Source organism: Monodelphis domestica, chromosome 1 (assembly GCF_027887165.1).
Source record: "Monodelphis domestica isolate mMonDom1 chromosome 1, mMonDom1.pri, whole genome shotgun sequence".
NCBI lineage: Eukaryota > Metazoa > Chordata > Mammalia > Didelphimorphia > Didelphidae > Monodelphis > Monodelphis domestica.
The window spans coordinates 204,886,108-204,912,200 of record NC_077227.1 but is presented as its reverse complement, the minus strand read 5'-3'; the positions used below and the strand labels follow the sequence as shown (position 1 = coordinate 204,912,200).

At 45.3% G+C, this 26,093-nt stretch overlaps 1 protein-coding gene across 1 annotated transcript in view; it reads left to right on the top strand.

Moving 5' to 3' along the window:
• The first annotated feature begins 2,643 nt into the window (after positions 1-2,643).
• SPTBN5 (spectrin beta, non-erythrocytic 5) overlaps positions 2,644-26,093 on the top strand; it is a 111,174-nt gene continuing 87,724 nt past the window's right edge. Inside the window, exons 1-12 of the mRNA XM_056815991.1 lie at positions 2,644-2,660; positions 6,220-6,331; positions 6,847-7,014; positions 9,925-10,041; positions 12,292-12,449; positions 13,672-13,900; positions 14,616-15,247; positions 17,628-17,766; positions 19,495-19,727; positions 20,508-20,661; positions 22,996-23,196; positions 23,719-23,925. Coding sequence (XP_056671969.1) covers positions 6,221-6,331; positions 6,847-7,014; positions 9,925-10,041; positions 12,292-12,449; positions 13,672-13,900; positions 14,616-15,247; positions 17,628-17,766; positions 19,495-19,727; positions 20,508-20,661; positions 22,996-23,196; positions 23,719-23,925 — 2,349 coding nt within the window. The 5' untranslated portion in view covers positions 2,644-2,660; position 6,220. The remainder of the gene's footprint in view (positions 2,661-6,219; positions 6,332-6,846; positions 7,015-9,924; positions 10,042-12,291; positions 12,450-13,671; positions 13,901-14,615; positions 15,248-17,627; positions 17,767-19,494; positions 19,728-20,507; positions 20,662-22,995; positions 23,197-23,718; positions 23,926-26,093) is intronic.

Genomic DNA, 26,093 nt, shown 5'->3' with positions numbered 1-26,093 from the left:
AAAATGCCCATATTATTCATTTTTGTAAGTGAATAATCTTGTAAAACCAAATCCCCCAAACACAAACCCAAATAAACAAGCAAAAAATCACATGCTTTTATCTGTATTCTGACTCCAACAGTTCTTTTTCTGGAGGTGGAGAGCATTCTTTGTCCTAAGTCCCTGAGAATTGTCCTGGATCATTGTATTGTTATAGAGTAACTAAGTCTTTAACAGCTGATCATTCCACAATATTGCTATTACTGTGTACAGTGTTCTCCTGGTTCTGCTTATTTCACTCTGCATCAGTTCATGAAGGTCTTTCCAGCTCTTTCAGAAGTCATCCTGTTCATCACTCCTTATAGCACAATAGTAGTCCATCTCTATCATTTGCCACAATTTAAGACCCTTCTTCATGAGTTCAAATCTGAATCAACATTTTCTTTTCTGGCTCATTTTACAGATGAGGAAACTGAAGCAAAACAGGGTAAAGTGACTTACCCAGGGTCACACAGCTAGTGAGTGCCTAAGGTCAGATATGAGCTCAGGCTTCCTGACTCAGTGCCCAAAGCTCTATCCCCTGTCACCTTCCCTCAGATAACATGTTAATTAAGCCCTTATTATGTGCCAGGCATGGTGCTAATAAATGTCTGTTGAATAACCATTGAATGAGTGAGAGTCTATGGGAATGCAAAGATTTAGGAAAGGGCCAAAGTTCAGGGTACAGCACAGACCATGAGAAGGGAACAAATGTGAAATATGATAGGAAGGGTTAATTGGATTCAGATTCGACTTTGTATTTGATCCTATAGGTAAGCTGGAAACAACAGGGGCAGATCTGGACAGTAAGATTATTTTAGCAGTTTTGTGATGGATGATTTAGAAAACAAAACCATTGTTGGAGGGGTGGAGGGAGCAGCAGAGAGACCAGGTGGGAGGTTGTTACAACAGTCTTGGCGAAGGATGATTGAGGGCCTGAGCTAGATGGCTATGTGAGAAAAGAGAAAGGAACAGATAGGGGCAGCTAGGTGGCTCAGGGGACAGAGCCAGATCTAGAGATGGAAGGTCCTGGGTTCAAATGTGACTTTGGACACTTCTTGTCTGTGTGAACCTGGGCAAGTCACTTAACCTCCATTGCCTAGCCTTTACAGCTCTTCTGCCTTGGAACAAAAAGGTTTAAAATAATAAAAGAAAAGAAAGAAAATTTTAAAAAGAAAGGAAGGAACTGGTGTGAGAGAGGTTAATAGAATCAGAATGGCCTTAGCAACTGACTGGGATGCTGGGGATGAGGAAATCGGAAGTCAAAGATGACTCAGTATTTTTGAGCCTGGTGTGAGTAAAAAGATGGTAGGGCCATCCATAGAAATAGGGAAGTTGAGAGAAGGGGCAGCTTTGGAAGGGATAAGATTTTGAGGCTGGGAAAGGAGGAAGGAAATTATGCACCAGGCAGTGTGCTAAATTCTTTGCAAACATGATCTCATCTGCTCCTCACAACAGTCTTGGAAGGGAGATGCTATTATTATCTCCAACGTATGAGATGAGAAAACTGAGGCAGGCAGAAGATAAGTGACTTGCCCAAAATCTCCCAGCTAGTGAATGTCAGATTTGAACTCAGATCTTCCCGACTCTAGGCACTGAGCTGTATCAACTCCAACTCCTAGATGCTTCTAGTGGAGGCTTACAATGAGTAGCAGAGTTTGAGGTGCCAAGTGGCACATTTTAATTAGGTAACATGAGATTTTGTAAACTTGTCTGCATGTTAGTATGGAAGGAAGACTGACTCCATGGTCAGAAGAAAAACCTGGGATCAAATCCTGTTTCCCACACTCACTACCAGTATGACTTTGGACAAATCATTTGCCTTTCCTGAGCCTCAGTTTCCTCATCTGAAAAATGAGGGGGTTGGATTAGTTAGCCTTGAAGGTCCCTTCTAGTTCTCCCTCTATGACTCTGATATTTAAAATGACAGTTGTAGAAGTGACATTGGGTGACAAGAAGTCCATCACTGCCTCACCCTGGCTCTTTGAGTAAGAAGGAAGCATGGCAGAAGGGCTGGTTAGTGCTGGCCTTGGAGAGGGTTGGGTCAAGGGATAGGATGTGTCCAAAAGAAAACTAGTTTTTAGTTAATAAGAGGAAGAAGAAGGGATGTAGGATCAAGAGGTCAAGGATGAACAATAGAGTAGGATAAAAGAGAACATTCCACCGGGCAGAGGGAATGAAAGGAGCGGGAGGATGGGGGCAAGCAGGATACTGATGAGCAGGTCCAAGGAAAGAATTTTCACTTAGGCAGTAGGAAGTTCTGAAAGACAGAGATTAAAGGAGCCAGAGATTTGCTAAAGCCATAGGGCAGGGGAGTGCCAAAAGAAACAACACAGTAGATTGGTTCTTCCTAGCTGTGTGACCCTGGGCAGTCATTTAAACGCAACCTCAGTTTCCTCTTCTGTAAAATGGAGATAATAATAACACTAGTTAGTAAGTGTATGAAGCAGAATTCAAATCAGTCTCCCTGCAATGACTGGCTGATCTGTCTGCCAAAGGTGCAATAGATAGGGTCAGATTAACACTAAATGATTATTAGGGTCCTTCCAAAATCTGAAAGTCTATAAATCTGTGATTTCTAGTTTGGGGTCTTCTAGTCCTCTCTCCCTCTGCCCCTCCCTCCCCCCCTCTCCATATATAACTGTATATACATATATATATATGTATATATATATATATATATATATATAATATATAGAGAGGGCAGCAGAGAGTAACTGACAAGCCTCAAATCCATTGGTGAGTTTGGGGGATGGGTGGATGAGAACAGTTTGCCCAGATGGCCATGAAGGTTGCCAAACAGATGCTATGGAGTGCTCAGAGCTTGGCCAGATAGAAAATGCCAGTGTGATCCACTGTATTCCAGACCATTCTAACTTTTGTCTTGCCAATGGTCTTCTAGAAAAGAGAGTGCAGTTGACAACTTAGTGAAACTCTGCTTCACTTAAATCCTATTGAAAAATAAGTCAAGGCATCACCCTGTGATGTCATTCATTGGTCCTCTTCAAATATGAAGGACAGGAGGCATCTAAGTGTCTTAGTGAATTGAGAGCTATGCCTAAAGACAGGAGTTCCTGAATTCAAATCTGATCTGATCCTCTTCTCACCTATATGACCCTAGGCAAGTCACTTAATTTCCATCTCCTAGCCCTTACTGCTCTTGTGCCTTGGAACTAATATCCAATATTGATTCTAAGATGGAAGGTAAAGGGAGAAAGAAAGGGAGAAAGGAAGAAAGGGAGAAAGGGAGAAAGAGAGAAAGAGAGAGAGAGAGAGAGAGAGAGAGAGAGAGAGAGAGAGAGAGAGAGAGAGAGAGAGAGAGAGAGAAAGGAAGGAAGGAAGGAAGGAAGGAAGGAAGGAAGGAAGGAAGGAAGGAAGGAAGGAAGGAAGGAAGGAAGGAAGGAAGGAAGGAAGGAAGGAAGGAAGGAAGGAAGATTCTAAGATGGAAGGTAAAGAAAGAAGGAAGGAAGAAAGGAAGGAAGGAACAAACCACAATATATATTTTATTATAATCATAATAACAACCCTAACAAATATAAGCAAGTAAAATAAAATCTGCCAGCTCTCTTTTGATGCTTTGAGACATTTGTGGGCACTGCTTTGGCTCATAACCCCTCCAAGCCTTTTTGTTTCCATAATCCCAATACCTAGTAAGATGCAAGCAGGCACAGGATAGGAGCTGAATAAATACTTTTGATAGACTTTGTCAAGTCTTATTCCATGTAATTCTAGTCCATGTCTCTTCATCAAAATGGATGAATGAAAGGAAGATCTTTCTAAAAATCAAATGTGTTGGTATGGTAACCCATACATTTTGATAAAAGAAAAATATGTTAAAATCATTACATCGTACACAGTAACTGCAATATTGTTCGATAATCATCTGTGATAGTCTTAACTATTCTCAGTTATACTATGACCAAGGACAATAATGAGGGACTTAGGACAAAGAATGCTTATCCACCTCCAGAGAAAGAATTATTGGTGTCAGAAGCAGATCAAAGCATGTGATTTTTCACTTTAGTTTACTTGTATTTTTATTTTGGGGGTTGAGTTTTCTATGATTATTTTCTTACAAAAATGATCAATGTGGAAATATGTTTTGCATGATAACACATGTATAACCCAGACCAAATTGCCTGCCAGCACTGGGAGGGAGGGAGACAATTTAGATCTTATAATTTCAAAAAACATATGTTGAAAATTGTTATTATGTGTAATTAGGAAAATAAAATATTAAAAAACTATACCAATAACAGCATGTTTACTCTGTTCCCACTTCTGGTCTCTTTTCCATCTATGTACTTAGAAAGTTTTGTTCTCATCATTTCCCTGTAGGCAGTGTGTAGGTTGTTTAACATCTGCATTCTGGGCTCTGCTTCACTTTATATCAGTTTTTGATATTTCTCTATATTCTTCCTGGGTCATTTTTTGGGAAGAGCAATTAGATTCCATCTTAATCAACACTCCAAAATTTATTCAGTCATTCTTCAACCCTTGGACATTTATAAAGGCTGATTCCTCTTTGGTCACAATTACAAATACAACAGCAATGAATACTTTTGTAAAAATAAGTTATTCTTCCCCCTTTTTAACTAGAGCTCAGAGCAGGATGGTATAGTGGTTAGAAGGCTGGGTTTGGCTTCAGAAAATCCTAGGTACAAATCATCTTCCTTTATGAGCCTCAAGCCATTCCCTAGAACTGACCTACCAAGTCACAGACTTCTGAGGTTGCATTGTGCATCAATGGAGGGGATTCTCACATCTGAAGTTGGTGAAGAAATGTGTGATTGAAGGGAGTTCCCACTCCAGATGCTTCTTCTGCTGATGAACCTTCACCTACCTCTTTTGTAATATCCAGGGATCTAAGTCCTGGTCTCTTGTGCTTTGATGCTTTTGGTCAGGGCTGCCTGGTAGTCTCACTCACTCTCAAAATGAGAGAAGTGGGCTAGATGATTTCTAAGACCCTTTCTAGCTCTCAGTCCCTACAGCCTGTGATCCTGGAAGATGCAATGCTGGCTGACAGTGTCGGTTATATTTCGGTAGCCTCTCCTTCTCCTCGGGGTGAGTCTCTTGGCTCAGAATCAATCCCCCTTCAGTTATCTGCCCCCTGGAGCAAGGTAAGGAGATGGCTAATTTCCTCCCAGCATTTTCATGCCACCCTCTTCTACCACCAGCAGTGGGGTGGGCAGGTGGGGGAACAATGCCTCCTATGTCCTGCCCTTTTGCCAGTCTGGCCCAAGGGGAGGGACATAGTCTGGCTTCAGGCCTGGGCTCTCAACTCTGGTGATCCTTCTCTGCCCAGCTGCTCCTCCAGTCTGCCGAAAGATACTAAACATCTCAGACCAGCCTTCTCCCTTCTCCTGCCCAAGCCATCACAAGGTGAGGACCTGTTCTGCTACCCCCACCCCCAAGCCCTCATCCTAACACAAACCAGGCACCCATATTCAATCGTTGTGGCCATAGGGTGGGCATCAGGCTGCGAAAGTGCTGACGCCACAGAGATCCTGTGTTGGGCTAAGGGAAACCCCCTGAATGAGTGTGGGACAAAAGGGGTCTCCAGGACCTTCTAGGGCTGGGGTCCCCATAGTAGATAAAAATGATTAAGCCCCATTCCAGTTCTTAATGTCACACACTCCTCTCTATCCCATCCCTTTCCCAGGCCTTGGTATCCTCATCTGTAAAATAAGATGGTTGGGCTAGATGAAAAGATTTTTAACCTTTTTTTGCATGGATCACGGACCCCTCTTCAGTGTCAGTAAAGCTTATGGATCTCTTCTCAGAATCATGTTTTTAAATGCACAAAATCAAATGCATCAGATTATAGAAGAAACCCATTAGATTGAAATAGTTATCAGAATATTAAAGATTCAGAGTTCAGAACCAATAGACTTGATGATCTCTGAGGCCCCTTCCCATCCTAATTCTATGATTTATTTATTCTATGATCATTTTCTACAGTTTACAAGGATTCTTTTCAGGGAGAGGATCTCAAAGCTTTGAGGAAATGAAAGTGATCTTATTCTTATTTTTTAAAACCATTAAAGAGGATGGGGACCCCTGTCCTAAGAACCTGCCTGCTCCACCATCCCTAGCACCTAAGAGGGGGAGGGTTCCCTCCAGTCCCACTTAGCAAGAGCAGGAAGACAGTGACCTTGCCCAAGGTCACCAGGTGATGGGTCTCACCAGCTCAATTCCCATCATGGACTCAGAGTATGAGCAAGGCCACGTCCATAAACTGAAGGCACAACACATGCGGATGCAGGAGAAAACCTTCACCAATTGGGTCAATAACGTCTTTCACCATGGCAAGGTGAGTATTCTGGTCCCCAACTCCAGTCATGCCTCTCTATCAATGGGTTTCTCTTCCGCTCCTTATGAGTTATATGATCTTGAGCAAGTCACTTAATCTGGAGGTGGTTGTGGTTCAGGAAAATGGTCAGAGGATCTGGGTTCAAATCCTTTTTCTGACACTACTTTGTGGCCTTATTTACCTGTGCCTCAGTTTCTTTATCTGTAAAATGAGAGAATTGGACTACATGGCCTTGGAGTTCTGTCCCGAGTTATATCTATGATTCTAGAATCATTTCAGGCTCTAAATCATTGATCAAAGGGATCAGCAGCTGAAACCCTGGGTGTGTTTCCCCTTTCGGATGCCCTCTCAGAGCCCATGCCCACCATATTCCCTCCCCTTCCCATGAGAATCCCAGCACCATGACTGTGTGTTGTGTACTGGAGGGGAATGGGGATGTAGAGAAGCCATCCCAGAACCCAACATGCTCTGTGAGATCGAGAGAAAGACTAGGCTGAGGCTAATTATCTTCCCAGGCTGGCATCAAGATCCAGAATATGTACCTTGAGCTGGGAAATGGTATCCACCTGTTGAAGCTGCTTGAGCTCATCTCTGGGGAGGTCCTACCTCCACCCAACCGAGGACGAATGCGGGTACATTTCCTGGAAAACAACAGCCGGGCTCTAGCCTTCGTGAGGTCCAAGGTGAGACCAGGAGCTCAGAGACTCATAAGGGAGAATGATTGTGAGTTCCTGAATGTAGGGAAGCAGATATGAGACTGGAAGGCAAGGAAAGATGGAGAACAGAGGGAATCAGAGGCAACTCCATCTCCTGTACCTCACCTCCTCTAAAACATAGATTTGGCTTTGAGAATGTTGTTCAGGTATGTCTAATCCTTTGTGAACCCATCTAGGTTTTCTTGCCAAAGATAATGGAGTAGTTGGCTATTTCCTTCTCTCACTCATTTTTATGGATGAGGCAACTGAGGCAAGCAGAGTTAAGTGACTTGCACAGGGTCACAGAGCTACGCCTGAGGTCAGATTTGACCTCAAGGACTTCCTGATTCCAAGACTAGTGCTCTATCCACTGTGCCATCTAGTTGCCCTGGCTTTGAGAATATTTGAAGTAAAATCAGGAAGGACTAATTATGATATAAATTGGAATTTGGATACATTAATATCATTCTTAGAGAGGCCGCTTTGTTGGGAAGGCTATTTAGCAATACTGACATCTGAATCCCTGATGCTGTGGAAGGAAGAGGGGAGTGAGGAAAGGAAATAAAAGAGTCATTCTATACAGGAAGGAGATGCTGAATAAGGCCAAGATGAGGATAATTATAAAAGATCATTTATGCAGTGCAATAAGGTTGGTTTAAAAAATCCTCACTACAACCCTTAGAAGTAAGTACTAGTCAAAATAAGTTAACAAGGATTTGTTTAGGGCTTAGTGTATACTAGATGGGCAGCTAGCTGGCATTATGGATAGAGCACTGGGCTTGGAATCAGGAAGGGGAATTGGGAAAACTCATCTTCATGAGTTCAATGAGTCCAAATTTGGACCCTTACCAACTGTGTGACCCTGAGTAAGTCACTTTACCCTGTTTGCCTCTGTTTCCTCCTCTGTAAAATGAGCTGGAGAAGGAAATGGCAAACCACTGCAGTATCTGCCAAGAAAACTCCATATAGGGTTGTAAAGAATCAGATGTGACTGAAAATGATTGAAAAACAAGAAATGTATCATGATAAATGCTGGGAATACAAAATTGAAAAGAAAGGCAGTTTATATTCTTCTAGAAGAGAGCACTTAAAAGGAAAGTCCAAAATGGTGTGTGTGTGTGTGTGTGTGTGTGTGTGTGTGTGTGTGTGTGTGTGTGTGAAGAGGGGATATACACATGGAAGGAGCAGCTAGGTGGCCCAATGGATAGAGTGGCAGGTCTAGAGTCAGGAAGACTCTTCCTGAGTTCAAATCTGGTTTCAGACACTTACTAGCTTTGTGGCCTTGGGCAAGTCACTTAGCCCCATTTATTTGTAAAAATGAAAAGCAAACAAAATATATGCATGGGGACATAGTAGATAAAGTCCAAAGGGGCATAAATGAAGTTGGAAAAGGCACAGCTGGCCTGGGCACTTGTCCTAAAATGAAAATCTGAGAAGAAAAAGCCAATCAGAAGAAGAGGTTCAAGTGTTGAAGTGTGTTTCTGATATCGAGTTGATGGGTGAACTGAACTTCCAGGGTAAAGAAACTTCTGTGGTGGGTAGAGAACATCCTAAGAGTCAGGATTGGAACCTGGAGAGGTTATTACACCTATTTTTACATATTAGGAAACTAAGGCTCAGCTAGATTAAGTGATTTGCCCACAATCACACAGTAATTATTGGAATCAGAATTTGAACCCACAGCTTTCCTAATTCTAGGTCCAACTCTCTTTAAAATTTTCCTTTTTATTGTGAATTTAATAATCAACAAATATTAATCTTTCACTATACAATGGACAAAAAAGATTGTCTATGACACTGTGAACTTCTGTTACCTATAAGTTTTTAAGTGTTTATTATTTAACACAGTATTAAACAAATTACCCTATTTATACCTCTTTTTCTGATATATATAGCATGGCTAGGACTTATTTTAAAGAAATAAATCAAACATGTGGTATGATTAGCTTCAGGAGTTTGCTATTGGAAAAAAACTGGAGAGGAACTGAATAGAATGATTTAATTGTGGACTGTATGTTCAGAATGAGACAGGGTGGGGAGGGTAAAAGGAAAAAGAAAAAAGGAGAAAGGGAGGAGAGGGAAAAGAGGAAAGAGAGGGGGAGGAGGAGGAGAAGGGGAAGGAGAGAGGGGAAGAGACAGAAAGAGAGGAAGAGAGGGGGAAGAGGGAGAGAGGGGGAAGACACAGAAGGGAAGAGAGAGAGAGAAAGAATAAGAAGTTGGAATAGTACAACTATACCAATCCATACAATAAGTTTTAAAAGGCTCTTTCTTCACAGCAATTTTGTGAAGCAGAGAGGACAAGAATTATTCCCATGTTAAAGATGAAGAAACTGGGGGGCAGCTGGGTAGCACAGTGGATTGAGAGCCAGGCCTAGAGATGGGAGGTCCTAGGTTCAAATATGGCCTCAGACACTTCCCAGCTGTGTGATCCTGGGCAAGTCACTTGACCCCCATTGCCTAGCCCTTACAACTCTTCTGTCTTAGTCAATACACTGTATTGACTTCAAGACAGAAGGTAAGGGTTAAAAAAAAAAAGATGAGGAAATTGATATTTAGAGGATTACTTGCCCAAGATCTCATGGCTAATTAAGATTAGAATTAGGGTTTTAATTCTGTCTTCTTCCTCAAAAGGACTCAAAAATTAGTATACTTCCCACAAATCCTGAGATGAAAAGAATAATGGGCAAGAGGTAGGATTAGCCAGTGAGGGTAGGAGATTGTTGTGCCTCCCTCCATCAATGACAAGGAGAAACCCAAGGGTAATGGCCCAAACACATGGATCCCTAGAGCACTTTGAAAGCTCAATCAATCTCCACTCCTGCCAATTCTGCCTTTTCCATCATCCCCCTCCCATCAGGATCCATCAATGGCTCCTTTTGCTGATAAATTACTCCACAGGTGTCAGTGCCCCTAATTGGTCCAGAGAACATCGTTGATGGAGACCAGGCACTCATCCTTGGACTCATCTGGGTCATCATCCTGCGTTTCCAGATCTCTCACATTTCCCTGGACAAGGTACTGCTCTGACCCAGCTCTCAATTTTTCCTTCTACTTCTTTCCTGGCCCTATTTTCCCTGATCATCACTCCCCTTCCACACTTTTGGACCTTATATGGACATAGCAATTTCAGTTTGCTGATCAGATAATGGCTCCTGCATCCCTTTACTGCCTATCCTCCCTGGGCTCCCAGATTCACCCAGGATTCTCCTCCTCTCCTCTTGTACCCCAGGAACAAAAGAGGAAGGAGCTCCTGTTCCCAGATACTATTCTTTCTGTGAATTATGGTCTGTCACTTGCATATAAATTTGAGGTAGACTTCAGGGGAGGGTATAACCATTAAGTAAATATGATAAAATAGTTTTGATGTAGAACTAAGGGGTGAGGCTTGATCTTATCTTATCAAGTAGTTATATCCAATATACTCTATTCTGAGAGGCAGAGGACAGGGGATAAAAAGTTGGCTTTAGAGCTAGGAAGACCTAGGTTCAAGTTCTGTCTCTGACATACTGTCTGTGTGACCCCAAGAAAAACACTGAACCTTTTAGTACCTCAAGGCAACTCTTTTGGACTATATAATTTAGGGGTGGTGGAATATGGAGAAGAGTGCCTCCCCTTCCTATACTGAGACTAGACAAGTCATTTTTTCTCTCATTGCCCCAGACAACTTTCTAAAACAAAGGTTCTTACTTTTATGTGTGTCATGAACCCTTAGGCTAGTCATAGGTTAAAGTCCTGTGGACCCCTTATCAAATAATGTTCATAAATGCATAAAATAAAATATAGATGATTACAGGAAAAACATTTTAAGTGGATTAAAAACACTTGCTAGATCCTGGGTTCAAATCTGAACTCAAATACTCAGATACTTCCTAACTATGTGACCCTGGGCAAGTCACTTAACCACATTGCTAAGCCCTTACAGCTCTTCTGCCACAGAATGGATACTCAGCAATGATTCTAAGACAGAAAAAAGGGTTTTAAAAAAAAACAAAACACTTGCCATCTGGTCTCAGACATGTCCTAGCTGTGCGACCCTGGGCAAGTCACTTAACACTGATTACCTGGTCCTCACTGCTTGTCTGTCTTAGAACTGATACTAAAACAGAAGGAAAAGGTTAAAGAAAAAACCCACCTCTCCGGATCCCTTCTCAGAATAATGTTTATAAATGCATAAAGTAAAACACAGAGGATTACAGTGGGGGCAGGGATTCCTTTTAATTCATGGTCCCCAGATTAAGAACATTTGTCCAAAGACTATGTTGTTGTTGATTTTTTGGTTTTGTTTGAATTGGTTTAGTGGAGTTCTTGGCCCACTTGACTATTACACAGACTAAAGTCTAGGCAGTTACCCACCGGTATCAGAGGCAGAGGAGTTTGTCCTTGGGAATCCTCTGCACCAATGAAATTATAGGCTAGGATAAAAAAAAAATGGACTTTACCCTTTGTCATGACTACTTCCATATTTGTATCCCCAGATTCTCCACATCTTGAATCCCTTTCTGTGCCAGAAAATTCAACCAAAGTCTCAAATCAAATTGAAAGAAGAAATTTGAGGTGGCTAGGTAGGGCAGTGTATAGAGGACTGGGCTTGGAGTTAGGAAGTACTGAGTTCAAATCCTTCCTTACATGCTTACTAGCCCTCTGATCTTCAGTTAATGACTTAATCTCCCTTATCATCCATTTTCTCATCTGTAAAATGGGGAGAATAATAGCACCTGAGGTTGTGGTAAGAACCAAATGAGATGATAATAATGACTAGTACTTCTATAGGGCTTGAGATGTGCCAGCCATGTGCTAAGTATTTTACAACAATTTTCTCATTCGATTCTCCCAACTACCCTGGAATGAAGGTGCTATTATTCTCCCCATTTTACAGGTGAGGAAACTTGGGCAAACAAGGTTAAGTATGACTTGCTAGGGTCACACAGATAGGAAATATCTGAAATCAGATTTGAACTGAGGCTTCCTGATTCAAGACCTAGCTCTCCATTCCCTCATTCACTACCTGCCACCTCCAACATATGTGCCAGACACATAATGTACTGTAAAAGTACTTTGTGGACCTTCTGGTGCTCTATAAGTCATCATCATCATCAGTATTATGGAAAAGTATCTTTGTTATGACATGTCATTGGTAAGATAAAATATCTTTTAAAAAATTAAAAGAAAAGCATCTCTGCCAAGTGTAAAGTTGGGAGAGGGGGAAGAGGAGAGAGATGCTGGCTCTCCCCGACTCCTCTGAGCTTGGTCCGGTTCTCCTGCCAGGAGGAGTTTGGGGCCAGTGCAGCTCAGCTGTCTGCTAAGGAGGCATTGCTGGTCTGGTGCCAGAGGAAGACAGCTGGCTATCCCAACGTGAACATCACTGACTTCTCTCAAAGCTGGAGTGACGGTCTAGGCTTTAATGCCCTCATCCATGCCCACAGGTCAGAAAATGGGCACCCTGTTCTCTTGGCTCAAGGTAGACTCCAGAACCATCTGAAAATCCCTCCAGTTCAGGAGAGGGCACCATAGGGTAAGGGGGAGGAGGTGCCTGGGAAAATGCCTTGCTGTCTTTCAACATCCTCTCTCCCACTGACCCTCCCTTGTTGTACAATCTGATCATTAGGTAAAGACTGGGTGTGGGAGCAGAGGTATGAGGGATAAGAGTTTAATAATAGCCAGTGTTTGCCCAGTACTTTAAAATATGCCAAGCATCTTGCCAACATTATATCATTTGAGCCTCCCAATAATCCCAAGAAGTGTTATTATCTTTATCTGTAAAATGGGTAGTTGAGAGGTTTAAGTCACTTGTTCATGGTCTGATAGTGTCAGAGATGGAAGTGGAACCTAGGTTTTCCTCCCTCCAAATCCAGCATTCTATCCACTCTGAAATGTAACAATAGTTAACACAAAGGTTAAGAGGTGGGAGAGGGAGGGAGGTGATCACTATCTGAAAGCCTTGGCTCCCAGTTCAATCTTATGACTTAGGTCTGCCCTGGAGCAACAGTATGAAGCTGGCAAAATTTGTCTTTAGCACACACCTATTCACTTTTCTCTGTTTCTCCTCACTGGAGGATAACAAGCAAAGGTTTTTTTATGACCACTTGTCAAGTAGGGTAGCTGGGGGGGGGAGGGTATGTGCAATGGATGGAGTGTGAGATCTGGAATCAGAAAGTCCTGAGTTCAAGTCCTACCTCCAATACTTATTAGCCATGGGACCCTATGCGAGTCACTTCACCTCTCGCCATCTCAGTTTCTCCATCTGCAAAATGGAGATAATAGTTATCTATTAAGTAACATAGGGTTGTTGTGAGGATTAAATGAGATGACTCGGAAAATGCTTTGCAAATCCCCAAGTACCATATAGATGCTAGTTATTGTTATTATTATTATTTTAGAGAACGGATTCCTTTTCAGGTATGAGTTGGATTTGATTGGCTCCCTAGGTCCTATCTAAATGTCAAGTTCTAATTCTGTGACAGAGTGACTTATTCTATGTCCAGGTTAAAAGAGAGGCCCACTTGACACCCCATTTGGCATGTGGTTTGATGGTTGTGGGCCCATGTGAGCTCACCTATGCTCTTTGCATCCCCCTCCTCCCTTGCCTTCTCTGGGCTCTGCTCCTGGCCATTCCCTAAGTCACTATTTCCTGCCAATCTCCCACAGGCCCGACCTGGTCAGGTACAGCTCTCTTCAGCCCAGCAAGCCCCTCTACAACCTGGAGAATGCTTTTGAAGTGGCCCACCGAGATCTGGGCATCTCCAGGCTGCTGGATCCCGAGGACGTTGCTGTCCCAAGGCCCGAGGAGTGCTCCATCATGACCTACGTCTCTCTCTACTATCACTGTTTCTCCCACCTACATCAGGGACAGACCGTCCAGAAGAGACTGGCCAAGGTCCGTGTGGAATGGGGGATTTTTCAGGGATTGTTCGGTAGTGGCCTTTCCCCTTCACCCTTCCCCCTTCCCTCCTCCACCTCAGGTCACTAATTCCCTAAGAGGATTGGCCCCGAAAGTAATCAGGCGGAAAGTAAAAGGGACAGTAGGCAAGGGCAAGGAGCCCCCTCTGGGGCGAGGGGGAAGGGGGAAGCCTTGAACCGAAGCCATGAATCTTTTTGGTCCCGTGAGCTGCTGGGGGCGATGGCAGAGCGGGAGGCCCCGGGCTGCTGTCGCGAGGGTGGGTGTCCCTGGGGCGACTCAAGGCCTTGAGCGGCTGGAGGAGGGGAGGAGGAGGAGCAGGGTGTAAGCCGTGCGGAGGGTCCAGACGGGCAGCGGAAGGATCAGGGGATCAGGGGATCAGGGGATCAGGGTCCCAAGCCCTAGGGCTGAGGAAGAAGACCGGGTCCAACCCCTCTCCCCAGCTTCCCAACGGGCCTCCCTACGCCTGAGGAGCCGCGGGACCCTGTAAGACAATGCGGCTTCAGGTCTGTGGGCCAGGCAGACTTTACAAAAATGTTTCTATTTCAAGAGTAGGAGCAGGCCATCGTGTGGGCCTGGGGAAGCTCAGGTGGCCACCCCTGAAGGAACAGAGCCATCCTGAAGAGGCCCCGGCTTCAGCTCTCAGCCCCTCTCAAGCTCATGCATTCTGCCTTCCTCCTTCCCTCTGCCCCAGATCCTGCAGCAGCTTCAGGAGACGGCCGCCTTACAAGCCCGGTACGAGCAGCTGGTGTCAGAGCTGCTGGCCTGGATCGCCGAGCAGAAGGCCCGGCTGGAGGAGCGACATTTCCCTGACACTCTTTCGGCCACGCGGAGGCTGCTGGCCGCCTTCGCCGCCTTCCGCAAGGACGAAAAGCCCCGTGGGCTAGAGCAGCGAGGGACAGCCGAGGCACTGCTGTTCCATCTGAACGCTACCCTCCAGGCCCAGAACCGGCGGCCTTTCCTGCCCCCTGAGGGCCTGGGCCCGGGGGAGCTGGCCAGGTGCTGGGCAGCGCTGGAGAGGGCCGAGTCCTGTCGGGAACAAGCACTACAGAAACAGCTGCTTAGACTGGAGAGGCTGGAGACGCTGGCCCGACGCTTCCTGCGCAAGGCGGCCCTACGGGAGAGCTTCCTGGTGGACACAGAGCAGGTTCTGAACCAGCTGGGCGCCCCAGTGCCCAGCTCCGCCCTGCTGGCCGCTGCCATCCAGAAGCTGGGGACCCTGGAGGCCGAGGTGCTCCCCCAGGAGGGCCGGTTCCTGGCCTTGGCTGAGATTGCCTCCTTCCTGGAGCAGGAGCGATACCACGGCTGGGCAGAGGTGGCCCGAAGGTGAGGTGCCTTCTCTGACGGCAAACTCTCCACGCCCCAAGCCCAATAGACGTCTGTTCCATCCCAAGCTCCCTGATCTCCTCAGGCCTCGGTGCCCCCTTCTCTAGCCCCAGCCCACCAAACACTCCCCGTTATTTCTCAGAGGGTTAAAGGTAACCAGTAGACATAAGGAATGAATTGAGTGGATGCCTAGGAAAACTCCCTTAAAACTATCTCTCCCAAGGATGCCTGAAATTCATATTTACTTAGCAGCTGTCTAATCCCTATCATACTAAAATGGAATCCTCACTAGAAGATATCAAGGCTCTTTCACCATTAACTATCCATTCTTTGACAAGACCTTCTAGGTCTTATTGAGTTGTTTCAGTCCTGTCTGACTCTTCATGACCACAGCTGGGGTTTTCTTGGCAAAGATGCTGGAGTGGTTCTCCATTTCCTTCTCCAGCTCATTTTACAGATGAGGAAACTGAGACAAACAGGGTTAAGTGACTTGTCCAGGGTGACATAGCTAGTAAGTACCAGAGTCTGGATTTGAACTCAGGTCTTCCTGACACCAGACCAAGTGCTTTATCCACTGAGCCACCTAGCTGTCACCCTCTAGGTAAGCTCTCCTTAAATTAAAATACCCTTAAAGAGGATCATCCACTAAGTTTCTTATACCTCAGTGTGAATAATTTTATTTAAAGAGAGACTACCAATAAGAAGGCTGGAGTCTCTTGCCTTAGAACAAGAGTTTTTAATTTTTTTTATGCAGTCATGAACCCCTTAGTAGTCTGGGGAAGCCCATAGACCCCTTCTCAAAAATAATTAGCTAATAATAGCTAACATTTAAATAGCACTTACAATGTACCTGGCACTGAACTGAGTGCTTTACAATTATTATCTCATTTGATCCTAACAACCACTCTGAGAAGTGAGTGCTATTGTTATCTACATTTTACAAACGAGGAGACTGAGGTAAATAGAGTTAAGTGGATTGCCCAGGATCACACAGTAACTATCTCATAATTGAATTAGAACAAAAATTTTCCTAACTCCAGGTCTAGTGTTCCATCTACAAAATAAAATACATAAGAATACAAAGGAAACTTATTAGACTTAAATTATATTAAAATACAATTATCAAAATATTTTTAAAAATCAAGTTCACAGACCTTAGGTCAGGAACCCCCACCTTAGAGGAAAGGGATATTTGGTGAGAGGGTCCAGAAATAAGGACCTAGGACATATAGGACAAATTATACCCATGATGCCTAGGACCCCTCATCTCCTGCAGGAAATTCCTCAGTACCTGCTAGTTGACAAATAAGAACCCCAAGGCAGGTTTAGACCAATAGGACTTCTCCAGCTACATTGTCTAATCTATCCCTGATCTCATCTTTGGTGTAGTGAATGAATGAATACGTGAATTGAAGAAAGAAAATGAAGCATTTGTTAAAGGCTAAACCACTGGGGAGGGAGGTTAAAAAAAAAAAAGCAGAGCTAGATTCTGTTCTCATTTCTAATAGGGGGAAGATAGCACATATTGGTGGCCAGGGAAGGTTATTTTTTGGTTTGGAAAGTTACAGGTTTGGTGAATATAGTAATACTGGAGCAGAGTGGCACATCCTTTGCAGAAACAATGGCAGGACAATTTTGATTCTGGTTCCAATGGTGAGATCTCTACTTAGGTGAAGGAGGCACTGGAAAGTAAAACTATTACTTGACTTCATCTGAAGTACTTAAGCCAGGAGAGACCCTCAACAATGAGGGACCCAGAGAAGAGTTTTGGAGCTGATAGAGTTAAGACATCCAGGGCATGAGGCAAGATGGCAGATGAGAAAATGACCCAGGTGGAAATTAGGAAGGAGTTGGACTTGAGGGAACCTGAGGTTGGAATCTCAATTTTTTTACTATCTGTGTGACCCTGGCTAAGTTACTTAACTTCTCTAGGACCTCCTCTCTCTGATTCTATCTTTGTCTTTAAACCTTTAATTTCTCTCTGTCCTAAGACAGAAGGGCAAAGGCTAGGCAAACTGTTAAGTGACTTACCCAGGGTCACACAACTAGAGCGTGTCTTAGATCCAATTTGAACCCAGGTCCTCTCAACCCAGTACTCTACTGTACCAGCTAGCTGCCCCTGGCCTTCACCTCTAATGCTCCAAATTCAAATCCTGGAATCCTCAATTTCTAGGTAAGGGCTTTCATCCAGGAGCAGTTTTACCAACCCATTGCAAGAAGTACACAATCATGGGGTAAAGTTCCTCTAACTTTGAGGTATCCCTTCCCAGAGACCCTGCTAGCCCCAGCAAACCATAGCAGGCCCCCTCCACTCTTCTACCTAGCTCCAGGTCCAGATAGCTTCTTCCTGTCCCCACGTCTCTTCTTGTATTCTCTCCAGGCAGAAGGAGCTCTCTCAGCGCTGGGAACGGCTCCTAGGAGAGCTTCAAGAAAGAAAGGAACATTTGGCGAATTCTGGGGTGGCACTGGGGCTGCTTCAAGAGGTGGATGCTGCTACTGAAGAGCTGAAGGAAGTACAGGTTGTGTCCTAGGTTCCCCAGCAATCCCTTTAAAAGAATCATTAGATCCTTGGAACTAAGGATCCCAAACCCCATTAGGTCCATGGCATCTAAATCACTAAATTAAGAGGCAGAAAGTCCCAAGTTCAAAGCCTGCCGCAGACACGTTCCAGCTGTGGAACTGTGGACAAGTCACTTAACCTCACCTGCCTCAGCTTCATCCTTTGTAAAATGGGAATAACAATAGGACCTATCTTACAGGTTTGCTCTAAGGATCAAATGAAATAATTATATATTTTGTGAGGTATAATGTATGATACAGGGTATCCCAAAAGCCTTAGTACAAAATACTATTTATTGGTTCCATGGCAGAAGAGTGGTAAGGGTTAGGCAATGGAGATTAAGTGACTTGCCCAGGGTCACACAGGTAGGAAGTATCTGAGGTCAAATTTGAACCCAGGACCTCCCATCTCCATGCCTGACTTTCAATCCCCTGAGCTACCTAGATGCTCCCTCTTAATATACTTTTAAGCCAAAAGAGCTTAAAACTAAATCTAAAATAATACTAATATCATTCTTCAGTTGTTGTTCAAACATGTCTGACTCTTCATGACTCCTTGGGGGTTTTCTTGGCAGAGATATTGAGTGGTTTTCCATTTCTTTCTCCAGTCCATTTTACAGATGAGGAAACTGGGACAAACAAGGTTAAATGACTTGCCCAGAGTCATACAGCTAGTTTCTGAGGCCAGATTTGAACTCAGGAAGAGGAGTCTTCCCAACTCCAGGCTCAGTACTCCATCCACTACGCCATCTAGCTGCCCTATACCTAGACCAACCTCTGAATATTGATATAGCCTTTTAAGCTAATAAAGCTTTAAAAACATCAGTAGGGGTAGGGGGTAGCTGGGTTGCTTAGTGGATTGGGAACCAGACCTGGAAATGGGAGGTCCTGGATTAAAATCTGACCTCAGACACTTCCTAGCTGTGTGACCCTGGGCAAGTCACTTAACCCCCATTGCCTAACCCTTACCTCTCTTCTATCCTGGAACCAATTTACAGTATTGATTCTAAGATGACAGGTAAGGTTTAAAAAACAAAAAAGCTGTAAGACTTTTGGAACACCCTGGATGAGAATTCTCTATTGTTGTTGTGGCTCCAACAAATGTCCTGGGTATCATGCTAGGGAAGGTACCATCCACAGCACTGGTCCAGGGCACTCATCGGTCCCCACTCCAGTAGGGGGTGCATCACTTGCCCAAAGTGTTGACTCCCAGGGGGACTGGGAGCCCCTCACTGGGCACTGCATTGACCCTGGCTCTCTGGCTCCAGGTGCTGGCCCCCAGGGGGGACTGGGAACCCCTCACTGGGCACTGCACTGACCCTGACTCTCTGGCTCCAGGTGCTGGCCCCCAGGGGGGTCTGGGAGCCCCTCACTGGGCACTGCACTGACCCTGACTCTCTGGCTCCAGGTGCTGGCCCCCAGGGGGGACTGGGAGCCCCTCACTGGGCACTGCACTGACCCTGGCTCTCTGACTCCAGGTGCTGGCCCCCAGGGGGGACTGGGAGCCCCTCACTGGGCACTGCACTGACCCTGACTCTCTGGCTCCAGGTGCTGGCCCCCAGGGGGGACTGGGAGCCCCTCACTGGGCACTGCACTGACCCTGGCTCTCTGACTCCAGGTGCTGGCCCCCAGGGGGGACTGGGAGCCCCTCACTGGGCACTGCACTGACCCTGACTCTCTGGCTCCAGGTGCTGGCCAACTCCCCGGCCTATGGGCTGCCTTTGGCCGAGGTAGTGGAGTTGCTGCAGAGACACGAGCTGCTGGAAGCCCACGTCTCTTCCCAGAGTGCCCTTGTGAGCCACCTCATCGAAAGGACTGCACAGCTGAGCAGCATCACAAGCGCCCCCCTGGATGGGCTGCAGATCCGAACCTGGGGCTTGTCGCAGGTCTACCAGAGCCTGATTTTACTTGTCAGGGCCCGGTGAGGATGCCTTCTCCACCCCTTCTCCTACCCCACTCTGGCATACTCTTGACCAACCTCAGAGCTCCTCGCTTCTCACCTAAAGCTAGCCTGGGACTCTGAGGAGCACTCCAGCGTCAGTGTCCCAAGCATCTTTCCCTCCTCTCACTCTGGTCCCCTGGATACTTCCCTCCTTGTGTGTCTTTAACAAGACAGGCAGCTGGGTGGCATGGTGGATAGTTGGGAGGACCTGGGTTCAAATTTGACCTCAGCTACTTTGTAGCTCTGTGACCCTGGGCAAGTCACTTAACCCCAACTGCCAAGCCCTTGCTGCTCTTCTGTCTTAGAATTACTACTAAGACATGTAAAGATGAATTTAGAGTTGTGACGTAAAATCTAGATTTAAAAATACAGACAGAAGGTAGGAGTTAAAAAAAAAGTGAGGTAACCTTTCCAAGAATGGGAGAGACGACTCTCTGCCCACCAATGGTGTTCCTTTCTCTCTGTTGACAGTTAAGTGGCACAAGGGCTGGGGCTCTAGATTCAGTGTCAAGAAGACCTGGGTTCAAATCTTGCCTCAAGCACTTCCTAGCTGTGTAACCTTGGGCAAGTAATTTAGTCTCTCTCTGACTCAGGGGACTCATTTTTAAAGTGGGAAAATCATAGGACCTGCCTCAAATCAATATGTAAAGTGTGTTACAACCCTTGAAATGCTATATAAGGATGAGTTATTATTATGATGGTGCTTGTTGTGACTACCACTGCTCCTCCTAAGCCCCCCTGGACTCCTCTCTCCCCCAGGAAGGCCCTCCTGGACCAGGCCCTACAGCAGGCTGAGTTCCTAAACAGCTGTGATGAAGAAGAATCCTGGCTCCAAGAGAAGAGACAAGTCACTCAAGCGGCTACCTTGGGCCGGGACCTGAGCCACATCACAGCAGCTCTCTGGAAATACAAGGTGCTTGTCCTAGCCTCTCCCTGTGGCTCGCTGCCCTTCCTCAGTCTCCTTCCCCTCTCTTCTGTCTGGCCTCTTTCCCTCCTTCATACTTCTTTTCGTCCTGCTTCCGTCTCTTTCCTGTGCTTTAATCCCTCGTCCCTTACCCCACCAGCCCCTGAAAGGCATAGGGGATAGAAGAGTGGACTAGGAATCAGGAAGACCTGAGTCCAAAGTCCATCCGAGATACTTCTTGGCATCTCTGTGAGCCTGAGCAAGTCGCCTGATGGCCCTGTGCCTCAGTTTCCCCATCTGTAAAATGAGGATAATAGATAACAGAACCCTCATGAAGTTGTGAGGATCAAATGAGCTAATATAGGCAACATGTAACCCCTGTCCCAAGGCCTGTTGTGTGGGAGATGTGTCCCCTCTACAGGGCAGAGTCAGAGACAGGGAGAGAACTTGGGTTCTCAGCCAGCCCTCTTGGAGACCCCTCAAACTTCAGTACTCTTCAACAATTCAGTTGGGGAGCTTCTGGCCTCCATCTTGTAGAGAGAAGATGGAAAAGGGCCAGTTTCATTTCAAGTTGCTGAAGGAAAAGACTCTGGAGGAGCTGACAGTCTCCATCGTGTCCTTATTCCCGGATTGCTACGCAGAGCCTGAGAGGCATTTCCCCTTGGGTGAAACCAAAGACATTCTCTCTTAGATGAGCCGTGGCCTTGATCCCAATGGGGAAGCGTCTTCACTCTGTGTTGTCTGGCCTATATTCTCCTATGTATACTTTCTCTGATTTTTGTTCGGTTATGATGTGGATTTGGAGAAATGGGCTTCTTTGCTATTCACTGTGTGTATTTGTTGCAGAACCAGTATTTGATGGGAAAGTGATTAAGTCCTGGATACAGAACTTGGGGTCTTCTTTCCCCACAATAATGACAGAGTGATGGAAAGTTAGGAGGCAGAGCGGATAGTTTGCTGGGATTAGAATCAGGAAGGCTCATCTTCAAGAATTCAAGTTTGACTTCAGACACTAGCTGTATGTCCCTAGGCAAGTCATTTAACCCTGTTTGCCTCAGTTTCCTTTTCTGCAAAATGAGCTAGAGAAGAAAATGGCAAACCACTCCAGTCTTTACCAAGAAAGACCCCATAATGGGGTCACAGAGTTGGACATGATTGAAAACAACTAAACGACAAAACTATGAAAAGCTAGATTAAACCCCATCATAGCTCCTAAAGTAAGAGTATTTAGAGAGCAGTTATAACTGTAGTTGGGTACTCCCACTCCCTGAGGACAGCAGATTGGTAGCTTCCATGCCCAATCTCCTGTTCCTCCTCCAGCAGGAATGAAAGTCTCCCTTGGAGAAGGTATAGGGAAAGGAGGCTAGAGATGATCTCTTCTGCCTCCCTTTAGTCATACATTGACAGCCTTCCCTATACACGTAACAGATCTTAAGTTATGACGTGGATATGAATTGTTATTAGTGTTAGTTATCATATGTTGTTGAGTCATTTCAGTCGTGTCCAACTCTTTGTGGCTCCATTTGGAGGCTTCTTGACAAAAGATACTAGAGTGGTTTTGCTCTAGTTTTTACGGCTCATTTTACAGAGGAGGAAACAGAGGCAGGCAGGGTCAACTGACTTGCCCAGGGTCACACTGTGAGTGTTTTTGAGACTGGTTTTGAACTCAGTTCCAGACTCCAGAACTGGTGCTCTATTCACTGCACCACCTAGCTGCCTCTAGTCGTTGTTATTAGTATTATTATAGCTAGAATTTCTATATTCTATATAATGCTGGTAATAATTAAAAATAATAATATTTCTTCTACCCAGAAATATAGATTTTATAAAGTTTATTAGGAAGGGTAAACAATCATTTGGCGCCTAGCCTGCCAGTTTCTTCCTCATTCCCTCTCACCTGCCTGCTCATTCTCCTCAGTCTCTCTCCTAGTCTTCTTCTTCTTCATCTCCCCCGCTCTCTCCCCAAACCTTAACTTTTATTGACGTACAGAACATACACCGACGCAGCCCTGGCGCAACTGTGGTATGTCAGGAACGTTCGATAGACAGGTAAGTTACTCAGGAAGGGGAGGGGATGAGCTTCCTTGACGCATGCTTTAAAGTTTGCAAAGTGTTATTTATACATTGTCTCATTTGCTCCTCACACTAACCCTGTGAGGTTGATGCTCTCATTATTCCCATTTTACAGATGAGTGGGAGAGTGCTAGATATCCTAAACATTGTTAGAATCCTGACTGGTATGCTTCCCCTACCTCACCATGCCCTCATTTCTTCCTCTCCCCCCGGCTCCCCAATGACATGACCTGTCTTCTGCCTTCGTGGCTGTCTTCTCTACTTGGTCAGGCCCTGGAGACTGAAATCCGCTCCCACCAAGCAGTGTGCGTGGAAATCACTAGGAAGGCAAGAGAGCTGAGCCTCCAGTGGCACCCAGGCCAACCAGACCCACAGGAGCGGGCAGAGGCTATCCACAGCCAGTGGCAGCACCTCCGGGACACCACGGCAAAGCTCCTGGCCCGTCTCCAGGCTGCCTTGTTCATCAAGCAGGTACCAGACTTTGGAGAAAGGTTGAGAAATGTGGGAACCATGGATCTGAGGTCCCAAGACTGAGAAGAGAGCCTAGGGAAGAACACGGAGCCTATACTGCAGGGTCTGGTGAAAGAACACCCCACCTTTCCGCTCCTTCCCCAATCCGAGTTGTAACTAGAAATTCTTGTGCCAAGGGGAGACTTTTGGAGTGGGGTTATTAGAGAAGAGTCAGCCTCAAGTGCAATTCAGGAGAAGGGCTAGTCAATCTAGAGAAGCCATTCTGCAATGTGGCCAATAGTGCTTGACCTCCCCATTCCAGGGAGGAGCCATAGAGGTGAGAGAAGGCAGACCTTAGGGAAAAGGTCACCTTGGCGAAAGAATCCTGGGGCTGCCATCCCCACACAAGGCAAAAGAGGAAAAGCAGGTGGCTTGTCCTGAATGGGCTTGGAAAGGGTCTTTCCATGGTAAGGGAGGACCTCTTTCACGTTGTTGGCTTGAAGTAAATCTCTTCCTCTCTCTTCTGGGTTCCCGCCACCCTAGTATTTTGCAGATGTGAGTGAAGTGCAATCTTGGCTGCAGGAGCAGCGGTCCTTGTTGGCCAATGAGGACTATGGAAAGGATGAGGCCGGTGTGATGGTCCTGCTCCAGCGTCACCAGAGACTAGAGAGAGAAATGTGGGCCTGTGGGCTGGAACTGAGGAGGCTTGAGGAGCAAGCCCAGACTGCTGCCCATCAAGCCCCACTTCTGGTAATAAATTTGGCGTCGTTGAGATGGGAATAAAGAGTGAGGGATGGAACAGATCAAGGGCTGGACTCCCACTCCTCAAGCCCAAGGAGGACTGGGAAGTTATTTCAGGGATACAGACCATTCACAATGGAGCAGCCTAATAGAAAGGAATGAAAACTGGATTTGGAGTAAAGGTTCTAGGATCAAAGTTCAGCCCATAAAGGGCACTCAGCCCTTTATGAGACCTCCCTCTCTGGACCTCAGTTTCCCCATCCACAAAATGATGGGGTTGGACTAGATCATCTCTAAAGTCACTTTTAAAATCACATTTTGAAATTTGAAATCAATAATTTTGAAATAAATAATCCTTTGATTCCAGGAATAATCAAAACATGATTCCTTTATCAATCTTCTTCCATCCCAGGAAGACTTGAGTTCAGATTCCACCAGAGACACACTAGCTGTGTGACAGTCACCTAACCTCCATCTACCTTACTTTCATCTGTAAAACGAAAGTTGAAGAAATTGCATCTATCTCTCAAAGTAACGGGTTCACGAAATAAATGAGAGCATGTAAACTTTAAAGGGCTATCAGTGTGCATGTGGGTTATTAGTAGTTATTAATTATTTTCTCTCAGGTTATAGAGCATTAAATTTACTTTTTTTTAAACCCTTACTTTTTGTCTTGGAATCGCTACTGTGTATTGGTTCCAAGGCAGAAGAGTGGTAAGGACTAGGCAATAGGGGTTAAATGACTTGCCCAGGGTCACACACAGTAGAGCATTGAATTTAGACTCAAGAAAACCCAGGGTTCCCATCCATCCTACCCTCAAACTTCTCGTTAGTAAAATGAGGGATTTGGACTCAGTGACCTCAAAGGTCCCTCCAAGCTCGAAATCTCTGCTTCTATGATCTTTGAATTCACTGTTCTTGATGGTCTAACTTACTTCCCTTTGAGGTCTAGACTGAGCCTTCTCTTTTGTTTGTTTATTATACTTACCTTCTGTCTTAGGAGCAGGCAGTCAAGATAAGTGACTTGCCCAGGGTCACAAAGCTAGGAATTGTGTGAGACCAGATTTTTATCTCAAGAAAATGAGTCTTCCTAACTCCAGCCCAGAAATCTATTCACTGTGCCACCCAGCTGCCCATGTATAAACTTTATTTCCCCCACAAGGGGAGATTGTCCTCAATGGCAGGCAGCACAGAGGACCACTGCTCATTTCCTGAACATTTGGTCCATGAATCCTTTGGGATCCCCTAGGAGAAGGACACCAAAGCAATAGGACCACACTTGTCCTGTTGTCCAGGACCAATGGATCTATTAGTCCAGGAGCATTGAGAGTCAGTAGAAGATTTCTAAGCAAAGTAAGAAGAGAAAGTGCCCCTCCCCAGAAGATGCCAGCACCTTGGGCCAAAGCCCAGTTCCCTCCACTCTGCTTACATGTTTAGTGTATTATCTCCAAAGTGCTCAACATCTTGCTAGGTACAGAGCAGGCACAATATAACAGAATTGAAGATTTAAAGCTGCAAAAGAACCTTAGAGGAGGGGCAGCTAGGTGGCTCAGTGGATTGAGAAACAGGCATAGAGACAGGGAGGTCTTGGGTTCAAATCTAGCCTCAGATACCTCCTAGCTATGTGACCATAGGCAAATCTCTAAAACCCCATTACTTAGCCCTTACCACTCTTGCCTTAGAACGAATACTTAGTAGTGATGCCAAGACGGAAGTTAAGGGGTTTTGTTGTTTTTTTTTAAGGGACCTTAGAGATTATTTTGTCCAAGCACCTTAATCTTACAGAGGAGAAAACTGAGGCTTAAACAAGTTAAATGATTTGTCCAGGATCCCTCAGCTCATGTTAGAGGTAGAATATGAACCTAAGTCTTCCTGACTCCCAATCCAAGACTCTATTCACTATTCCCATGGTGGCAAACCTAGGGCATGCATGCCAGAGGGGGCACTCAGAGCTCCCTCTGTGGGCAAGCACGCCGAAGCCAAAGGGACAAGGGGCCAGGCTGCTCCTCTCCCTCTCTCCACAGGTGCCTGAGGACAATTTCTCACAACATCCTCCTCTCTAAAAGGTTCTCCATCACTGCACTATGTCATCTAACTGCTCTGAGGCTTGTTTTTTTTTTCCTTTATTACTTACAGTCTATATAGCCCCTGGCCTCCTCAGCTCCTCACTTTGTTCC